General features: G+C 42.4%; 1 protein-coding gene across 1 annotated transcript in view; it reads left to right on the top strand.

Annotated features, from left to right (window-relative positions):
• CASR (calcium sensing receptor) overlaps positions 1–21,753 on the top strand; it is a 161,941-nt gene that overhangs the window by 119,274 nt on the left and 20,914 nt on the right. Inside the window, exon 5 of the mRNA XM_033940337.1 lies at positions 15,567–15,797. Within this exon, the coding sequence (XP_033796228.1) occupies positions 15,567–15,797 (231 nt within the window). The remainder of the gene's footprint in view (positions 1–15,566; positions 15,798–21,753) is intronic.

Raw genomic sequence — 21,753 nt, 5'->3', positions numbered from 1 at the left:
GGAAGACAATGGGGGCTACTCCAGAGTTCTCTTGAGGCCACCATTGGCCCCTGGGCCTTGCATTCAAGCAATGGTATAGTAAAGGAGGGGGGTGGCAAACCGCTCTGGACGGTGTTCGTGGGGGCGCCAGTACCGGCGCCTCTCCTCCTCTCGGCCCCCCCCCCTCCCACATACCCCTTTAAATGTTCGCTGGCTTGAGCAGCTGCTCACCCCGGTATCAGCTCCCTTCTGACATCACTTCCTGATCACGGAACCAGGACATGATGTCAGAAGGGAGCCAACGCCAGCATGATACTGCTTGCACCGGTGAACATTTCACCCAAGCAGCAGGGAAGAGGGGGATGCCCATGCAACAGGGAAGAGTGGGGAGGCATGATGCAGCGATGCCAGGCGCCACCCTCCTTAAAACGGTTAGGGTTCTTCAGCTTGGAAAAGAGATGGCTGAAGGGAGGTATGATAGAAGTTTATAAAATCTTGAGTGGAGTAGAACAGGTACAAGTGGATTGATTTTTCGCTCCGTCAGAAATTACAAAGACTAGGGGGCACTCGATGAAGTTACAGGGAAATACTTTTAAAACCAATAGGAGGAAATTTTTTCACTCAGAGAATAGTTAAGCTATGGAATGCATTGCCAGAGGATGTGGTAAGAGCGGATAGCGTAGCTGGTTTTAAGAAAGGTTTGGACAAGTTCCTGGAGGAAAGGTCCATAGTCTGTTATTGAGAAAGACATGGGGGAAGCCACTGCTTGTCCTGTATTGGTGAAACAAAGTAAAGTCACTGCTGAATCATCAAGCAATGTAATTTGTGCATTCAAGAGACTTATTCTTTACTTAGAACTCTGCTCAGAGACATGAAGGCTGATTACTCCGCCTCACCACCCAATCATTGCAGTGTTAAAAAAAAAAAAAAAAAAAAAAGGCTCTGAGAAACTTTCAATAAATAAAGTGCTAGCCTTAACAGCTATGCTAACACTGTAAATGCTTCAATAAGATTTATATTTTTAAGAGATGACTTAACTTGAAAATAGTGACTGGTTCCGACGTGCCACGCTTTTTTATTTTTTTTGAACACTGCAATGATTGGGTGGTGAGGCGGAGTAATCAGCCTTCGTGTCTCTGAGCAGAGTTCTAAGTAAAGAATAAGTCTCTTGAATGTACAAATTACATTGCTTGATGATTCAGCAGTGACTTTATTTTGTTTCACTGACCACTTTAGTCACTCTATAATACCAACGGTTTGAACTGGTCATCCCTGTATATATTTTGTGACTTGTCCTGTATTGGTAGCATGGAATATTGCTACACCTTGGGTTTTGGCCAGGTACTAGTGACCTGGATTGGCCACCGTGAGAACGGGCTACTGGGCTTGATGGACCTTTGGCTTGACTCAGTAAGGCTATTTTTATGTCTTTACGCTACGCCACTGCATTGAAGAACGCTGTCTTAGAGCAGTCCTAGAGCAGGAAGAAGCAGACCCCCCTTCCCCCCCTCCCCCCCTGGTGCATCTGAGATACATATTTAAACTCTGGGTCACTTCTGGCTCTGATATATCCAGGATATGAAGATGCCCTGAACTGCTGAAACTTGTCCTCCAATAGGATTGATTGATCCAGATCAGATCCTTGTGGAATTCTTCCAGTGAGAACTATCTAATCGCCTTAGTTCGTAGCAGTCAAGTTGCAGGAGACAGAGCACATCAAAACCCCTTTCTCAGTTTTAAAAAGAACAGCTGCTGCTGCCGCCGTTCTAAAATCTTCCAATTGCTTCACTTTCATATGTGATGAGCTAATGATTAAAGAATCACTCTGCCACTGTTCAGTGCAGCTAAATTTAGCAACACAGAGTCTGCAGACACAGGTCATGAAAATTTAAAGGCACTCATTATGCAAGAATGAGGTGCAGAGGTGGCAAGGGAAAGTATGGCAAATTTCAGAGTGGATAAACAAGAATTCCCAGCACCATGGGCTTCTCTTTCTTGTAAAACTCCCCAACTATATAAATGGCTTGCCATGAAGACAATTCTTGAAGGTGGCATATATGCTCACAAAAGCGAGCATGCTAGTCATTTACATCTGTGCACATCTGTGCACATCTATGCAAATGGCAATAATCTGGCGACATGCACACTTACACACGTACCGTATAAAAAATATTAATCAGATATCTCCCCAATTTAGGCACAAGAGTTTACAGCAGCTCTATGGCTGGCATAAGTACTCACACCTAAACATATATGCATATACAGTATATAACCAGTTATGGTAGTATTTTATAAAGCAGGTTCTCAACCCAGTTCTCGGCACACACACAAAGCCAGTCCGGTTTTCAGGATATCCACAATGAATATACATGAGATAGATTTACAGAGAATGAAGGCAGTGCACACAGATTTATCTCAGGCATATTCATTGTGGGTATCCAGAAGACCTCACAGGTTTGGTGTGTCTTGGGGCTAACCTCTGCTATAAAGAAAAGTAGGCACCTACCTCCTTTACAGCAGCGGTTCTTAAGCTTTCTTCTGTTGTGACACACCAGACAGACAATGTTCTCATGTCTGACACTCTGAACACTACACTCTGCAGCTGAATAAAGAAAAGATTCCATATATCATTTCATGGTGCTAACAGTAATGCAAGAGAAATACAGATGCAACGGCGATGACTACCAGAGTGGAGGAGAGGGGTAGGCCAGAGTCCTGCCTCATTTCCGGGTAATGGAGGTAGGTACTGGTTCTGCAGGTTTCAAGGACCCTCCGGGTTCTCAACTCTAACCAACCTGCTACACACATGGCTGTTAAGGAAAGCGCAAGCTTGCTGTCTGTCAAATTTCTGATGACACACCTCTTAGCTCTTGTCCGCACACACTAATTGAGAACTACTGCTTTACAAGATAGGTGTCCCTTTGTAGAACTGCCCTCCACATGTTCAGTGATATTCCCCCTGCTGCTCTAAAAGATATTTGGCTAGCCCAGCTCCATCCCCCAATTATCTGTGCTTGTGAAGGGTTTTTGGCGCACTCCTTAATTTTGCACAGGAGCAGGAAGCTGTGATAATCCTGCCCAGCCAAGGTGAGTGATGCATCCATGCCCTCACCCAGTTAAAGGCTTTAGTGCAAGGGTTCTTAATCTGAGGTCCTTGGACCCCTAGGGGGTCCATGGATGGGTTTCAGGGGGTTTGTTAGGGTCAAATAAAAATTAACATTTATATTCACTGTTGATTTTTCTCACAGATAACAAGAGAGTAGATTTAGTAGTAATAGATCTGTTTTAATTTGCACAAGAGGATTTTATTTCATAATTATGAGTGGCACTTTTTGCATAAAAAAAGAAATGTGTTTTTGTTTTTTAGATTGCTTACTTTAAAGTGGTTTAGTTTATGCAGTCAAGGGCTGAATATTGCACTTAACCACATAAATTTTAGTGGCCAACCTAGAACCAGATATTCAATGCAAGTGCCCAGATATGGCCCAGCATTGAATATCCAGGAATATAGCCAGTGGCAGACATAAAAACACTAACCGCTGCTGGCTGATATTGGCTGGATTCAATTTACAAAAGTCAAAAATAAGAGACCTTAGATATAGATACAGTTTATCCCGTTTAGGACCTCAGCGGTGCTAACTGTGAGAGAGTTTCATTCACAGATTACAAGCACAGAAGTCTTCATCGGTCATAATTTTTTATATTTTTTCATATAAGTTTCGATTATAGTACTTCATTTAATAAATAAATTTTTGAAAAAAGTACTCATCTCTTTGTTAAAGAAGCATAGCAGGGGTTCTTCACCAACATAGGCTATGTTTCGCCCAGGGGGCTTTATCAAGGTATTTCCCCTTTGTTATGCTGATTCCATGAAGTTTTGGCATACTCCCCATCTGTGAATGGCTTTCCGTTTCTCACAATTGCTAAAGCACCAGCAAAGCTAGCCGAATTCCAGTCACCTTGTTGGGTCCAAACACGGAGTTGCTGCTGACTAGCTTGCACTCTGCACAGTAGCTCTTGACATGCTTTCTTCCTGCTGACCCCCGCAGGATATTTCAATGCAAATGTAGTATGGCGTGTGTCAAAGTGCCACTTTATATTTGACCGTTTCATCAATGAAATTTTATCATTGCATATTAGACACACTGCAGAACCTGCTCTCTCCACAAAGGTGAATTCCTCTGTCCATTCCTGCTGAAAAGTACAATACAATCTTTTTTTCATTTAGCCATCTTCTTCAATAAAAGGGTTTCTGCAATTAGCTAGCTGACTGAGGTACAGAGAATACCACCCCAGTCTGTGGGGCAAGGCAGAGGTAATGAAGGCATAGTAGCCAATTGCGGGTGTAGCTGGTGGGATGGGAAGCTGGGGCCTCGATTTGGGGCTGCCTGTGAAGGACGATGTGGCTTCAGGCCCGTTCGGCCGCAGATGCTGTGGGACAAGGTAGGGTGTGTCCCAAGAATGCCGGATGCGGATGCGATGCGGAGGAGGGCGTGGCCTGTGCTCGGCGGATAGAACACGTGTTCTTCTTTCCCAGCATGCATCAATCAAGCCCCAGCCAAGGATCTTTCCCATGCATTCATATATTCACAGAGGGACACTGGGGAGATTAGGGGGGGGGGGTTCTGGAGCAATAACAAATGAAGTAGGCACACTCACAACTTGTCCCCTTCACTGGCATAGCTTGCTGCAGTCCAGGCTAGAATCTGCAGCTGGGGGAGATGCCACACTGTGCAGAGCGTCAGAAGATGGCCGCCGCTGTCCCCGTCCTGGTTTAGATCCGATCCGGCTCTGTGTTGGCAGCTCCCGCTTCCGGGTGACCAGCAGAATGTCCCCGATGATCTGGGTAGGTCTTCTCGGGTGTCCTCTGCTGCAGTGCACGTCTTGGAGGAGATTTTTCTCCGTTGCAGCAGAGGAGCTCATAGTGTGTGCGGCCACTCTCCTTGGCTCCACCCCCGGAAGTCTGAGTGTCACGTTGGCAGCAAGCCAGATGCAGCCATCAAAACAGCCACATCTGGCTTGCGAGCCATAGGTTCCTGACCCCTGTTGTAGATGATAGCAGAAAAAGACCTGAATGGTTCATCCTATCTGCCCAGCAGTCACATTCATTATCAATATATGATTAAACCAACAATGAATGTGATTTGCCTGGCATTGTTCCTATGTTATATCAAATATTAGCTGTATCTTGACTAAAGAAATCAATAATATTTCCAAATGATGTAAAAAGAATATATATGATTACTTATCTGGGTAACCCACATTTGGAAATATTGTTGATTTCTTTAGTCAAGATATAGCTTGGTGGGAACACAATTGTGCGATGATGGTTCCCTCAAATCTATTCATGGTCCTTTCTTGTAGCGTATGACCTGGGTGGAGGTATACTGAGCATATTGCACAAAGCACTATATAATGCAACAAGTAGCGTTTTAAGCAAATATTTTATTTTATTTTGTTTCTGGTATATACAATTATTCTTATGTTCCCATTACTGGAGTTGCCATTCAAGTCCTCTCCAGCACACCCTAATCTGTCTTGCCATACACAGGATACAGACAGAGGTTGCCTGAATTTCTGTTTCGGTTTTGGTCAGTTTCAATCATGTTTTGGCCATGTAGTTATGAGTCTTGTGCTGGGCTTGATTTATTGTATTTCTTGTAGACATGAGGCTCTAGGATGGATTATTTGTTCTGCAGTCATGTACGTAGATATGTAGGGATTAATTAGTTTTCAGTTTATTTCTGGCACCTGTGAAATCTAGCAAATTGGCACAGTGCTGTTATTATCGAATTATAGAGTGGTAAAAGGAGGCATATGGAATTAAAGGGGCTTTCCTGGAGTCACACACAATGTCAATAAAAAATAGATTTTGGTCTGGTTCACCCTGATTGCTCATGAGGGAAGTGGTTTCATTTCCAAAAGGTATGTAATAGTAGTGTTGGTCTCACTTCTGTTGTTTTGCATCTGTAATAACATGAACCACATCATCAAACTGTATGGTTTTTCTTTTTTATTTTAAATGTCTGGCCTTAAAACAATGTATGCCACCTGCCCTCCTAACAATCTGGGCCAAAGAGCCTACAGCCAACCTCAAATCCCCCCCCTGTTCCAAAATTCCCCAAACTATTCACTCTGAGCCAGAAATATGTGTTTGGAAAGGTCTGGAGGCAGGAATGGGAGCTGGCTGGTTTATTTATTTAATTTATTTATATTCCACATATCCTACAATTCTACACAGATTACAAATTATTCAGGTACTCAAGCATTTTTCCCTATCTATCCCAGCGTGTTCACACTCTATCTAATGTACCTGGGGCACTGGGGGATTAAGTGAATTGTTAATAAACCACTCCACAATCACAAACACAAAGGGACCAACTACTCCAAACTCCACTACCCTTGATGCAATTCCTGTTCTCAAGAAAAGAGATTTTACTTCTCACTCTCTCACAGTTTCAAAATTAGAAACTCTTCTTGACTCTACAGCGCACCGGAGACACAAATATTTATTTATAAAGCCAATGCTGTGCATAATATAGGAATCTTGTAGTTGGAGAAAAAGTGTAGTTAGTTACCAGTAACGTAGGTTCTCTGTGGACAGCGGGATAGTCAGCCACATATGGGTGATGTCCCATCAGCTCCCATTTGCAGATAAGCTCTTCAATAGCCCAGAGATATTTTTTTTTTCTCTCTCTCTCTGAGCACGTGCAGTGCCTCGGGTTCCACCAGGCATGCCTGAGCACTACCCATTTCCTCTTGCTTCCCCCTAATCCCCAGTCTTTAGTTTCCGCCCGTTCCCATTGATCGGATTTTCTACAGCTCTCCATTACAACTTTTCTACTCATCACCTTGAAGATGCCTGGGATGCAGGAGAAGGATGAATGCACTGGGTCCTCATGAATTGTGCATCTGCTGATCGGATCCGGCACACGAGGACCAGTGTTGCTTGCATTGTGCCCGCATGTCTCCGCGAGCACGCAAGCTGAACCAGCCCTGCTTGCATTGTGCCTGCCTGTTTTTACGAGCACGCAAGCTGAGGAAGAGGGCACTGAGAAACTCCATGAAAAGGAGTGAAGCCTGAGAATCAGCCTGCACGAGCCAGCCTGATCAGAAGGGAGCAATGGGGGATGTAAAATCAGCAGAAGTAAGGAGCCTCCAGGATGCTCGTACTTGTTACCAAATTTTTCAAGCATTCAGGCTACAGTTAGTTACCTTATCGGCACAAAAGCCGATAAGGCACCTCCTATTTTTAATATTTTTTTTTTGTTATATTTGTGTATATATTTTTTTAAGAAAATTTTTAAAAAATACTTTCAAATATCTCTTACAAATAATCAAATCTTATATCTTAAGACTCACTCAATCAAATCCAGTTAATTTACTCATCCTCATGTGCTGGGAGCCCGGAATTGAATTTCAAGATTTAACTCTGGTGGCAATGTAAATAGTAGGGCTGTACATTAAATGCATTATTAATTCAATTAATGCATTAATAATTTAACTCTTAAACAATTTTAATGTGATTAACTGCACTGAACTACACCCCCTCTCCCCCCCCCCACACACACACACTTGTGATTTACTTTTTTCTATGGACACCTCTTAATAACTCACCACGCACTCTGGCAGCTCCCTCTCCCCTGATCACTTCTTCTCTATGCCCCTCACAGTCAAGGGAACTTGTCTTGATGCAGCAGCACTGAAAGCATGTTGTTTCTTGTCAGACCCCAAACCTCTGTCTCACTCTGTAGCATCAGAAACAGGAAGTTCCACCTGATGGGAAAAGGTGGGCTTTCAACATGCTTTTAAATCGAGAGCTATGTGACTCACTCCTTGGCGTGGGAGGAAGAAAGTTCTGGTAGGTCTGTGTGATACATTCTAGCACTAGTGATGGACAAGTATTGGTAGGAGAGTCAATCAATTACGGTACTGAGAGGTCAAACATGAAGAGAGAATAGGAATGAGATAGCTCAAATATTTCCACTGAATATACTAGTAGACCTGGGCATAGGAACCAACTTTTATAAACCGAATGGAATTAACTCCTTTCTGGACAAAATACTGGGGGTGCTCAAGTACCCACAGAGCTGGCACCCATGGACTTGGGGAAGCCAATTAATCAAAGTTCAACCTTTTAGCACAGTTCTCCAATTCTCCACCTTGTTAGACATTCACCATATTCCTCAGGCTGGTAATACAGCTCTCCCTCCATATTCACGGGGGTTAGGTGCAGAACCGGCCCATGAATAGGGAAAAATTGTAAATAAGTTTTGGGGCCAGTTCTGACTCCCCCCCCCCCCGACTCCATCCTGCATCCCCGGACCTTACCTTGCAGCCATTTTGATGATGGTTCGGCACGGGGCAGGAGCATACGAAGATCGCTCCTGCCCCACGTCACCGCTAGACCACCAGGTAAGGTCCGGGGAGGTTCGGGCAGCCTGCAAATAGAAGAAAAAAATTGCAAATAATCGAATTTGCAAATAAGGAAACCGCGAATATGGAAGGAGAGCTGTATTACGAATTACCTCCACTCATATACATTATAGTAGTCCCCAGTTTCTCCTGAGACTAGATTCAGGACTTGACAGTATTCTAATGCAATGTCCATAGCAGTCATAGCCAGGGAAAATTCTCTCCAGTGGCAGAGCAAAGAAAGGGGGCACCCAGGGCAGGGGCGGCTGAATATCAGGCAGAAAATGTGTAAATGGTGGTATCTTAAACATTTACATAAAAATAAGTGATCTCTTATAAAATATCAGTTGTAGTTCTCCCCACATCCCTTTCGGATCTACTAGTCATGATCGTCTATGTTAATGTTCTTAATTATTTTTTCTGTCTTCCCCATTTTATATTGTACATTGCTTTGAATTTTTTTTTTAATTGCGATTTGATCAAAATTTTATTAAACTTGAAACTTGCACATCTTCCTTGCGTGATGTGCACTTTTACATGGACATGCACCTGGGTGGAATTTGCATGGAGCATACATCTATGCTTATAAATGATCAAATATTACAGTTGATGCCCATCTAGGCAAGGTCTGAGCAAGTGATGGTGCCTTACATGAAGGTTGACATGTAATGTAGAACACTCTGAATTATATATAATGCATAATTTATCATAAAACAGAGGAAAAAAGACCTCAAAATACCCCAGGAATACAATCAATAGATTGAAACCATTTTGGGGTTGGGTTTCATCATTGGTCAAAACCTCTGTTAAATATTTATGTGATTCAATTTGTTTAAATATGATTCAATTTAAATACTATATATGTGATTAAATCAATTTTATGATTAAATATCTGCTTCTCTCACTTTTGAATGAGCAACCAAAAACTGGCAACCGTGAATTTAAAACCACAATAATATTTCATCTGGCTCCATACAAACTACCATCAAGCACTTATCTTTATGACCTGACGGAGGCCCAATCCGTTTCGCACCAACGGGCTTCTTCAAGGGGAATAACAAAGCTTGTTGGTTTGCCAGCATAAGTTAAATGTTGCCCAAAAATCTGTTGTGAAGCTACTTTCACCGCGCTATTACCATCATGTAAAGAAAAGTAGGTGCATACTTTTCTTTATAAAATAGGCTTAAAATAGGGAAATTTTGGCTGCCTTTAAGTAGGTGCCTGGCTATAAAATTACCTTCATAAGGCAAAGACCGTCACATGAGAATTAGTATGGAAAAACACAGAATTAATGGGAATAAGGAGACAAATGGAAGAATTGAAAATAATGACTAAACAGTAGATTACTCAAACAAATGAATTTATGTCTCTTGAAATAAACAGACAGAAGATGGAAGGTCGGGGAGTGCAATCAATATAAAATGAGCAAAAGCAAATCAAATTATTTGGACAGCTGGCACTTTTGTTTCAACGTAAACACATATCTGCAAGTCTAAAAGCCAGCCTCATTAAGGCATTGAGCTATCACTGTCAAACATGCACTTAACATCAACACAGGAATGGAAATTATCCAACAGAAATGAGATGCCTCTATCCAAAGAGCCATAGATCTGGCAGAGATTAGATTTGAAGTCAGGCCTATAATACATCAGACAGCAAAAAAAAGTTATGTGATTTGTCCAATTTACAAGGATGCCCTCGAATAAACTTGCATGCAGTGACAAAAATGATTGGGAAGCAGAAGAAAAAACATTGAGAATCTGGGAAGATGGTTCAAAGGATATACTGAATCACCCAGTCATTAGGGAAGCAGCATCAAGAGGTTGCAATTTTTCCTTACACGTATTTGGAAGAAGAAGATGGGAGGATATATATAACATAACATAATTTTATTTATATACCGCCGGTTTACAGGATTAAAAAACAAGGCAACAGAAATACTGGAAATGATAACATCATGTAAGATGGGTGTGGGACTGGGGTGGGGATGGGTAGAACTAGGCGGGCCTAGGGACAGGTCTAAGGGATCCAGATTTTCCGAACAGAAAATCTGGTTACCCTAGTTTTGTGTATACCATGATAGAAAAAGTAGTATAGCAAATGATGGTAGAAAAAGACCTCTGCCCAACAAGGCAGCTCAGAGTTTAATTTTCTGATCTTTGCAGGTTGCATCCATCTATATATCAACCCCAAGTATTACTGACAGTATTCAACTTGCCAGTCAAGAAGTTTTCCCTTCCCCCCTAAGATGAACAACACCCATGCTCACAGCATGTGACAAAGTGATTTACAACCAGTAGCGTAGTAAAAGGGGGTCTGCCCCAGGCACAATTTTGGTAGGGGCACCAGCATCTGTCCTCCTTTGCGCCTCCTAGGCTTCTTCATAACCCCCCCCCCCTTCTGCATGCTTGTGCCCCTTCCCTTCCCTCCCCCTCATGCCTCTTTAATTTTCCCTATGTGAGCAGCATTACGAACTTGCTGCCCTCTTCGGTGTCGCCTCTCTCTGATGTCACTTCCGGTGCCCGCGCCTAGGAAGTGACATCAGAGGGATAGCCGACACAATGCAGGCCGCAAGTTCGTAATGTTATTTGCGAGTGGAAAATTAAAAAGGTATGGAGAAGGGAAAGGGGCATGCACATTGTGGGAAGGAGCTTTGGGGTGGAGAAGAGGGCGGGGGAGGGGCACCACTCACCCTCGTTACGCCACTGTCTACAACACTGGAGTTCCTGATGCTTCACTTGTCTTTTGCCATTTGCAGGACACAAACTACAGATTCCCTTGATTCCCCCAATGCTAGGCTTGCCAAATTTTCTTTAGTCTTTCTTCATTTGTGGGAAACAGACCATAGAAGTTTGTCTGGCTTCAGCCTTAGTTCTCTCTAAGGCCCAGATTCACTAAAGATAGTGACTCAATCGCTGTTGGCCGATTCTCTGGCCAATTTGCAAACAGTGATTGATTCATTATCAAGTTTGCATGCAAACTCCGACTCAATCGCTCAGTGAGCGATTGGGTTGGTGCAGAGCCCTGACAGTAGTGACAGGAGAAGCAGCCCATGTTGGTTTCAAACTACAGGCCTATTTCTATAATTAATGTGGATGGAAAACTCCTAGCTAAGTTATTGGCTCTAAGACTAGCCAAGGCTCTCCTTTATATGATCGGTATGCATCAAATGGGTTTCGTTGCTCAAAGACATTCTTCAAGTAATACCAGATTGGCATTACATATGCTAAATTTAGCAAAACAATGGATGTTCCAGCCTTCTCTGTTTCTTTGGATGCGGAGAAGGCCTTTGATCGTGTAGAATGGACTTTCATGTGTCAAGCTATGGATTGGTTTGGTATAGGATCCGGATTTATTCAAATGATTTAAAACTTGTATAGTTCCCCCTCAGCCAGACTATATATTAATAATATATTTTCGGAGCGTTTTGGTCTGAAGAGGGGAGTTAGACAAGGATGTCCCTTGTCTCCATTGCTTTTTGACATTGTTCTGGAACCCTTGTTGTTGGCTATACAGCAGGCAAAGGAGATACAGGGGATTCCTAGTGCAGGTCGGAAATATAAGATCTCTGCTTATGCAGATAATATCTTGCTTCATTTGAAGAATTCTGAATGTACCATTCCGCATTTACTGGAATTGATTGATAGATTTGGTAAATTTTCTGGCTACAAAATAAATTGGAGCAAATCGGAGGTTCTTCCGTTAAATGTGCATTGTGCAAAAGGACTATTTACATTACATTACATTGGTGACTTCTATTCCACCTGTACCTTGCAGTTCTAAGCGGATCATAGTATTTGATAGCTGGACATTTCCAGGAAGTTACAATTTAGGGGGCGCTTTCACAGTAGATGCAGAGGACGCTTACACAATTGATGCAGGGGAGTTACAATTTGGGGGGCGTTAACTAGTAGAGGTGAAGGGGAGAAAATTGAGGAAGGGGGAAAATTGAGGATTACTAGAAAGGAGGAGAAAGTTTAGGGTTGGTTACTTGATAGGGTCATTGGGGAGATATTAGTGGAGGGCTAGGAGGTCAGCGGTAGCTTGCGTAGTTTGATCCATTCCCATTCCTTTGGAAGGAAGAGGGTATAAAATATTTAGGTATCATGATTCAAAATACATTGGAAGACACGATGACAGTAAATGAAAAATCTTTATTGCTGAAAGTCAAAGAAATGTGTGAGCATTGGAACCCATTACATCTTTCTTGGTAGGGGAGAGTCCAACCTGTCAAGATGATGATTTTGCCTGTAGTTTGCTACCAAATGAGTATGTTGCCAGTTTATTTTCAGGGGTCCTTTTATAAGAAATTGAATGGAATTCTCACTAAATTTGTTTGGCTTGGTAAAATTGCTAGAATTGCCTTAGGGGTAAATTTTCCAAATTTATATAGATATCATCAAGCTTTCATTAAGCAGCAGGGTATGTATTGGATCCTTCCTGAAGTCTTGGAACATCTGCCAGACTGGCTTTATTTAGAATGGCAACTTATGTCAAGTTTCAAGTTTAATTATTTTTTGATTAATCGCTTAATCATAATTCAAAGTCCACATTGCGGTTAATGTCTTTCAACCTAATTCCAAGATTTATAATATTTATGGTATTAATCTTCTTTCACCATCTTCCAGCTTTCATATTTCCTATGCCAAAGACCTCAGAAACACCCCTCCTCCGTCCTATTATAGGTAAAATTTTTCAGGGAGGATCATGTGTTACCTCCTCACTGGTCCAGACTTAATTTTCTATTCTAGCTTCTATTTTACTGTTAAATTTGCACTCTTTTATTAAACTTTTTATTAAACATTTTATGTTGTACTTATCTTAATTGGTAACTAAGTGGTTGGACCCGACATGTTTCGCTTCCACTTGGTCAGGGATCCACACATAGCTGCTATCAACCATCCCGCATATCAACTGGTTGATAGCGGCTATGTGTGGATCCCTGACGAAGCGGAAGCGAAACATGTCGGGTCCAACCGCTTAGTCACCAACACATAATAAATATTTTGTAACTTGATAAATAAAAAAAAGAAAAACCTTGCAATGTAACTGTGAGAAACTGTAACCTGTAAACTCTATACTATGGGCCTCTTCTATCAAACTGCGCTAGCAGTTTTTAGTACAGAGAGCCGCGCTGAATGGCCCATGCTGCTCCTGATGCTCATTGGAACTCTATTGGAACCTTTTCTAATACTGCTACTTTTTTGAGCTATGGTGATCAGAATTGCACATAGTATTCGAGGTGCGGCCATACCATAGATAATTCCTAACATTCTATTTGTTTTCTTAGCTGCCGCCACACATTAAGCTAAAGGTTTCAACGTATTGCAGGTGAGGCTGTTTGTCAGATGGGCATAATAGCATTGTTTCACATGTGTAATTGGAGACTGGAAGAAAATGAGTATGAATCTGAAATGCATGAAGTTCACCTAAGATCAGATTTTTGCAAGAGACACTCTGCAGAGTGAGTTCAGGAATGAAGAGATTGTGAATTTTGCTTGTAAACTAGAATTGGATGTTGGTACATTTTACAGTCCAGCAGATGGGTAGTGAAAGGCTGTCTAAGGGAGAGAAACTACCTCATTAACCAACTCCAATAAGGTTCCAGAATAGAGGAGAGATGATGGTGGTACAGAAGGGACATGAAGATTTCTAAATGTGTAGAAGGTGAGACTGGATGAAATGGAGAAGCATTACAGCTGAGCTTAAAAGATAAAGAAATGATTATCACGGAGGGAGCGAACAAACCTGGATCAGGCCAAAGAGGAGCAAGTTGAGTGATACACAAGATTATGGAATTGTCTATGCTGAAGCAGTAGAATGGGAGCAGTAGAGAAAAGTTGAACACCATCAGAGCAAATTAAAGCATAGAATATAGAGGTATGCAAGTCTGTTGGATCATATGTATAGAGGTTAAAATCACCCAGAATTAAGGAAGAAAAGCCAGATGTCAAAGTCAATATGGAAAGAGAAGGGATACTTATTTGGAGGCCACTAGATGACAGTAGAGAAATACAGGATGAATAGACCCTTAGAATGACATCGATTACAATCAATGCTGTGGGTCTCATAATGCAACAGGATGAGGTTGTCAGAAATCCAGGTCTGGCCTAAAACCTCCATCCTGGAATTGGATAACTTTACAGCTCTGTTTATTTGATTTGGCCAAAAAGGTGGCCAGCAATATCATCTCATCACAGAAATATCCATAAATAGAAGTTCACTTTTACCTTCTAATTAGCTGGGAAGCAATCAAATTAAATGAATTAATCCCTAAATAATAGAACCCCTACTTACAACCAATGTACTGTATCACAGTGGTATTCAACCCAGTCTTCAGGGACTACCTGGTCAATCGGGTTTTCAAAGTCTCTGTCATTCATATTCATTGTTGATATCCTGAAAACCCGACTGGCCAGGTGGTCCCTGAGGACTGGGTTGAATACCACTGCTGTATCAAACATTTTGAATAAAGTCAACATTACATGGGTTCAGTGGTGTAGTAAGTGGGGGGGGACCCTTGGTGCCATCTTGGTGGGGCCCCACCGCTTCTTCCCACTCTTCCCCCGCCGAGTGCTCACCTTCGCTTCCTCCCACCATACTTCTAGTTCTTCGACAGTGCGAGCCGCAGCTCCAACCTGCTGCTCGTGTCGGCCTCGGTGCTCCCCTCTGATGTCACTTCTGGGTCCTGCAACTAGGAAGTGACGTCAGAGGGAGAGCCGATGCCAGCACAGGCAGCAAGTTGGAGATGATGCTTGCACCACGGAAATTAAACAGGCACTGGGGAAGGAAAGGGGCAGGTGTGCACCAGGGGGAGAGGGTGGGGTAGGAGTGGGGAGGGCAAGGGGGACACCATCGCCCCCCGGGTGCCTCCCGCCCTCGCTCCACCAGTGCGTGGGTTCACAAGTTTCCAAGTTTTATAGAACTGAAGAGATTATTGCATGTAGAGGCTTGCTATTTCAGGTAAACGCAGAACACTTGTGAAAATAAAATAGAATATAAGAGCAATTGATTAAGGGAAGAAATTTAAGGAATCAGTGGGCTTGCAATACAACAGGTTTACAGTGTTACAGAGAACTGGTGATCACGACCACCACACATATAAAAGCCCTACAGAAAGGTTATTATTGTCATTTCTTTTATACAGAAGTCTTTTTATGCTTATTTTGTAGGTTTTGAAACACTTACGACACCTAAATTTCACTAGCAATATGGGGGAGCAGGTAGACTTCAATGAATTTGGGGACCTGATTGGAAACTATTCAATCATCAACTGGCACCAGTCTCCAGATGACGGGTCCATCGTGTTTGAAGAGATTGGCCACTACAACGTCTATGCCAAGAAAGGAGAGCGACTGTTTATTGATGAGAACAAGATTCTCTGGAGTGGTTTCTCCCGGGAGGTGAGTGCATACTCTCGAATGTTGATATACAATGGTTCTGATTTCAAGGCAGTCCTACTCGGTGTAGTCGTATGGGGAGGGGGGGAACAGTCCACTCCAGGTGCTATCTTCATAGGGGCGCGGAACACCCCCCCACACACACACATACACACACACTGTCATGTGCATGCATCGCTTCTCTTCCCCTGAACCTCTGTAAGGTTCCTGGCGCGTGCAGCAACCCCCAACCTGCTGTCGCGCCTGCATCGGCTCTTCTTCTTGGAGGGAATAGACTTGGTAGATAAGGACAGGTTGTTCACCCTCTCCAAGGTAGGGAGAACGAGAGGGCACTCTCTAAAGTTGAAAGGGGATAGATTCCGTACAAACGTAAGGAAGTTCTTCTTCACCCAGAGAGTGTTGGAAAACTGGAACGCCTTTCCGGAGTCTGTTATAGGGGGAATAATAATAATAACTTTATTTTTGTATACTGCAGTACCACAACAGTTCAGAGCGGTTTACAGAGGAAGAGACTGTACACAGGTAGCGATGTTATATACAAGACATTCAGATTAGCTTAGCAAGTCGAGAGTAGTCAGGTATATCCGCAGGCATATCAGAGATACAAGGAAGGGATACAAGGCAGGGAGGGAGTCAGAGAAATTTATCAAAGAGATAGGTTTTAATTGATTTCCTGAAGGTTTGGTAGGAGGGTGCATTTGAAATGAGGGTGGTTAGACATTTATTCCATTTGCCTGCTTGGAAAGACAGAGGTCTATCAAGGAATCTCTTGTAGATACAATCCTTTAAGGACGGGAAGGCAAACAGGTAGGCATTACGTGTGCGGGTGGGGCCTGAAAATTCAAAATGGTGTGACAGGTAGATTGGGGATGAGCCTGTTAAGTTTTTGAAGCAGAGGCAAGCAAACTTGAAGATGATCCTTGCCTCCATCAGCAGCCAGTGCAGTTTTCTGTAATACAGGATCTGATTTTTTGAGACCATAGATGAGGCGAACAGCAGCATTCTGTACGATTCTCAAATGTTTGATGGTTTTCTTAAAGGATCCCAGGTATATAATGTTGCAGTAATCTAAGATGCTTAAGATTAGTGATTGGACCAGCAGTGGAAAGGAGAAGAAGTCGAAATATTGTCTGATGGTGCGAAGTTTCCAGAGGGTACAAAAGCATTTTTTAACCTGAGCATTAGTATGGTCTTCGAAAGTCAGGCATCAGTCCAGGATGACTCCAAGGATTTTGATAGTAGAGTTAATTGGGTAGTTTAACCCGTTTGATTTCAAAGAGGTATTTGTTAACTTGTAGATAGGACTTGCCAAGAAAATGTTGGTTTTTTCTGGGTTCAGTTTTAATTTGAATTGTGTGGTCCATTGTTCTATCTTAGTGAGGATGGATGAGATGATTTGTTCCATCTCTCGTGTCAGAGAGGTTATGGGAATGATAATTGTGATGTCATCTGCGTATATATATGATTTCAATTTTAAGTCAGATAACATATGTCCCAATGAAGCCATGTAGATGTTGAATAGAGAGGGGGATAGAGGGGAGCCCTGTGGAACTCTGCAGGGATTACACCAGGATTGGGAGAAGGTTCCATTACAGTGAACCTGGTAAGTGTGTTTTTTTAAGAAGCCTGTAAACCAGTTTAATACCTGTCCTGTGATGCCAATGGAGTCGAGGCATCTGAGCAAAATGTCATGGTCAACCAGGTCAAAGGCACTGCTCATGTTGAAGTACCAGTGCGTTTTTTCCCAGTGAAAACAAATGGAAGAGGTAATTAGTCAGTGAAGCTAAGACAGTTTCTGTGCTCTGATTTGTATGAAAAACAGATTGGGAGTCGTGTAGAATGTTGAACTTTTCTAGGTATTTCATGAGATCATGATTAACTAGACCTTCCATAAGTTTTTGGAAAAGTGGTATGTTGGCAATGGGTCTGTAGTTGGCAGCCGAAGAGATTGGTTCCTTGGAGTTTTTAATAATTGGAGACATGAGGATATGGCCGCGTTCTACCGGAAAGTGGCCAGTGGACAAACATAGATAGACCCAGTTGAAGAGTTCAGCTTTGAATGGGGAGGGGGCAGATTTCATGATAGACGGTGGGCAGTTGTCTAGTAGGCAATCGGATTTTGCATATTTAGAGTAGAGCTTGAGAAATTGGTTCCAGTCTGGGTTTTCAAAATGATTCCTTTTGAAACTTCCTTTCCTACGGCAGGTTGGTTGATTATTGATTCTATGCTGGAAACTACGAGAGACAATTTCAGATTATGAATTTTGCTGGCAAAGTAATCGGCTAGGTTTGCAGCAGAGGGTGGGAGGTCTGAGTTGGAGCGTTTATGTAGATCAATATCAAACAGAATTGACTATTCTGAAAAGTTCTTTGCTATTCAGCGAAGGAGAATTAATGATTTGGGAATAATGTTTACAACGCTTTTCTTTAATCATTCTTTTATACTCTTTAACTTTTAGTCGCTAGTTGAGTCTGTTGTTGTCTATCCCTGATTTACACCATGTTCTTTCCAATTATGTACTTCTCGTTTTAAAGCTAATAGGTCAACATCAAACCAGCTGTCTGATGGACGAAGTGTTTTCTTGCATAGTCTCAGTGGTGCGATATTGTTTAGAACCTGATCACTGAAAACACCCTCCAGGGATTCAAGACAAAATTAGACAAGTTCCTGCTGTACAAGGACATATGCTGATAGGGCTAGTCTCAGTTAGGGTGCTGGTCTTTGACCAGAGGGCCGCCGCATGAGCGGACTGCTGGGCATGATGGACCACTGGTCTGACCCAGCAGCGGCAATTCTTATGTTCTTATGTCACTTCCTGCACCTGCGCCCAGGAAGTGATGTCAGAGGGAGAGGCCACGCAGGTGTGACAGCAAGTTTGGGGGTTACTGCTCGCACCAGGAACGTTACGGATGTGTGGGGGAAGGGAAGTGGTGCATGTGCACGGCGCCTCTCACCCTCGCTACACCACCAGTCCTCCTGTCACCATCCTAGAATGAGGGTCATGATGAAGTCCACAGTTTCCAAAACCATGTTTCCCTTCTGTGTATATAAGACAAGAAAACTCCTGTTATGGGGAAGCAGTATTTGTTACTGCACAATGCTAATCAGCATTTCAAGTTTCAAGTTTTTATTATTATTTGATGGATCGCTTATTCAATTTGCTAAGCGATGTACAACCTTCTAAAAAAGAAACTAGGGGGAGATCTCCTGCAACGGAGGAATTCATCAGAGGGGATTGTGCCTCTCTCCCTGGCTTCCTGCAGCAGCGATTCTGCTTCTTATTACTTGTTCATCGCAGGCATCTTCAGAGACGGACCCCTGACGTCACCGGGTCCGTCTCCAACAATTTAAAAACAGAACGCCGCCGCGGGAGACTCGGGAGATCTCCTGCAACGGAGGAATTCATCAGAGGGGATTGTGCCTCTCTCCCTGGCTTCCTGCAGCAGCGATTCTGCTTCTTATTACTTGTTCATCGCAGGCATCTTCAGAGACGGACCCCTGACGTCACCGGGTCCGTCTCCAACAATTTAAAAACAGAACGCCGCCGCGGTTGCGGCCGCAGCCGCGCGGCCGCAGGGCGTGGCCGAAGGGGCGTGCCCTAAGGGGCTCGCCAGGCCCCTTGGGAGCCCCTTGGAGCCACGGGGAGCCAGGGAGTTGGAGATTATTGATTTACCTATTGGAATAAGGAACGAATACAGGAGATCTCCAGATCCAGGATATATGATTTGATTTGTACCAGTGCCTGGTGAGACGCTGAGGGTACGATTGTTATATTACAACAGCGATTAGACTACTTGTCAGTCGCGATGCCGAAGAGACGGGGTAAGAGCGCCGCTGCAGCCTCGCGACGTCTTGAACACCCCCCTCTCGCTTCAATTGAACATTTTCTTCAGCGTCTTCAGAGGGAGTCAGTAGGTTCGTGGAATCGCCCGCTGGACTCTGCGACGTGGAGTGACGCCGGATCGGAAGTTCTTGGGCTGGATACCACGCTGAGCCCCGACCAGAGGAGTCCACCTCCCCCACCGCTGAGTGCGAGTTCCCCATGTGAAAGGAGTGGGCCAGAAGTAGCAGCACTCTCTGATCATGAGGCTGTAACATCAGGGAGCCAGCAAGGTGAAGTCTCTATGGCCTTGTTAAGCCCAGAGATGGTTCCAGCGGATAGAGCAGAAGGAGGAGAAAAACCAGACCAACAGACAGAAGGCAGTCAAGGTGAGTCTTCCCCAACTTTACATGAGACTTTCTTTAAATATCAAAAACCAGCTGAAGTGACTCTTGATTCAATTTGGGACTTAGTTTCCAAACTGGGAGACTCACTAACTAAACAAATTAAAGAAGGTGAAAAGAATATAAAAATTCAAAAACAGACAATAGAGGAAAATAAACAGGAAATTTCCAATGTCAAAGAAAAATTGGGAGGTATCGAAAACGAAGTGAAAATGATTAAACAAGTTCAATCTACAATAATAAATGATAATCAAAGTATTAGAAAAAAATTGGAAATTATGGAAAATAACTATCGGACTAATAACCTACGACTGTTGAATTTTCCTAAAATCCTATCTGTAAACCCGAGAGAGATGATAAAAAGGTACTTCAAGGAGATATTTAATATTCCTGAGGAATCATTGCCTCCTCTCACTCGAGTATATTATTTGCCTATGAACGTAAGGGGTTAGCATTCGGAGAATAAGAGACAGGAAATACAAGACCTTCAACAAAATTTGACAGCAATTTTGGAAACATCAGATAAAGATTTGGTTAAACCAGCAACTCTTGTACTATCTGTGGCTTTGTTGCCAGATAAAGATTGGATTTTGAAAATGTTTTTTAGGAACAAGAGTAAGGAGTTCCTGGGTTTGAAAATTCAAATGTTTCCAGATGTTAGTAGAGAAACTCAGAATCGTAGACGTCAGTTTCTTTTGTTGAAAGCAGGAGTTACACAGCTGGGTGGCATTTTCTTTTTACGTTTCCCATGTAAATGTATAGTAAGATATCGAGATAATAAGTATGTGTTTTTCGAGCCATCTCAACTTACAGCTTTTCTGACACTGAAACGTCTGGAAAAAGAGGGTATAACAACAACTACCACATTAACAACTATGTAACTGTAATAACAACTGATTGGACTTGGTATTAGAATAATTCCTCAAGTCAGACACATGATACTATTCTTTATTATATAGAATTAAAATTGATTTCCTTAAAAGTTCACTCATATATATATCTTGGATCATACAATTATTGAGGACTTGAGATTGTCCGATTAGAATTTTGTCCATATTATGTTAATGATTTACTTATTATTTTGTGTTTGATCTGACAATCTTTCTGTACAAAATGTTTTGATTTTGTTAAAATTTTTAAAATGATAAATAAAGAATAAAAAAAAAAAAAAAAATAGGTTACAAAGACTAACATAGTAACATAATTCTTACAAATAAAACAGACATGCATTGGGAAGGAAAGGAGGGAAAAGTTACAATTCTTTCTTAGAGGGAATAAACAAAGAAGGGCAAAACAGTGAGGAGGGGGGAGAGTTAAAACCTGGAGCATTATGTCATGTCTAAAATTTAAATATTAAAAGCATCTTTAAAAAGATAAGTTTTTAAGGATTTTTTAAAGGAAGTAAGGTCCTTTTCTTCTTTAATATATTGAAATAGTGAGTTCCACCATTGAGGACCCATTATGGAAAACATATTGTCTCTTCTGGTGCCTACTATTTTCAGAGAAGGGATAGTTAAGAGATTCTGGGAGGTCAACCGGAGAGGTCGAGAGGTATTATGAGGGATTAGCATTCTGCTTATAAATTGGGGTTCGTTGAAGGTTAATGTTTTAAATACTAAAAGTATTACCTTGAAGGTGATACGATGACTAATTGGGAGCCAATGGGAAACAATCATTAAAGGCATGACATGATCTTATTTCTTGGCATTGTGGATTAGCTTAACGGCTGTATTT

This window comes from Geotrypetes seraphini, chromosome 4 (genome assembly GCF_902459505.1).
Source record: "Geotrypetes seraphini chromosome 4, aGeoSer1.1, whole genome shotgun sequence".
Classification (NCBI taxonomy): Eukaryota; Metazoa; Chordata; class Amphibia; order Gymnophiona; family Dermophiidae; genus Geotrypetes; species Geotrypetes seraphini.
The sequence above is the reverse complement of the archived record's forward strand: the minus strand, read 5'-3'. Positions and strand labels throughout refer to the sequence as shown.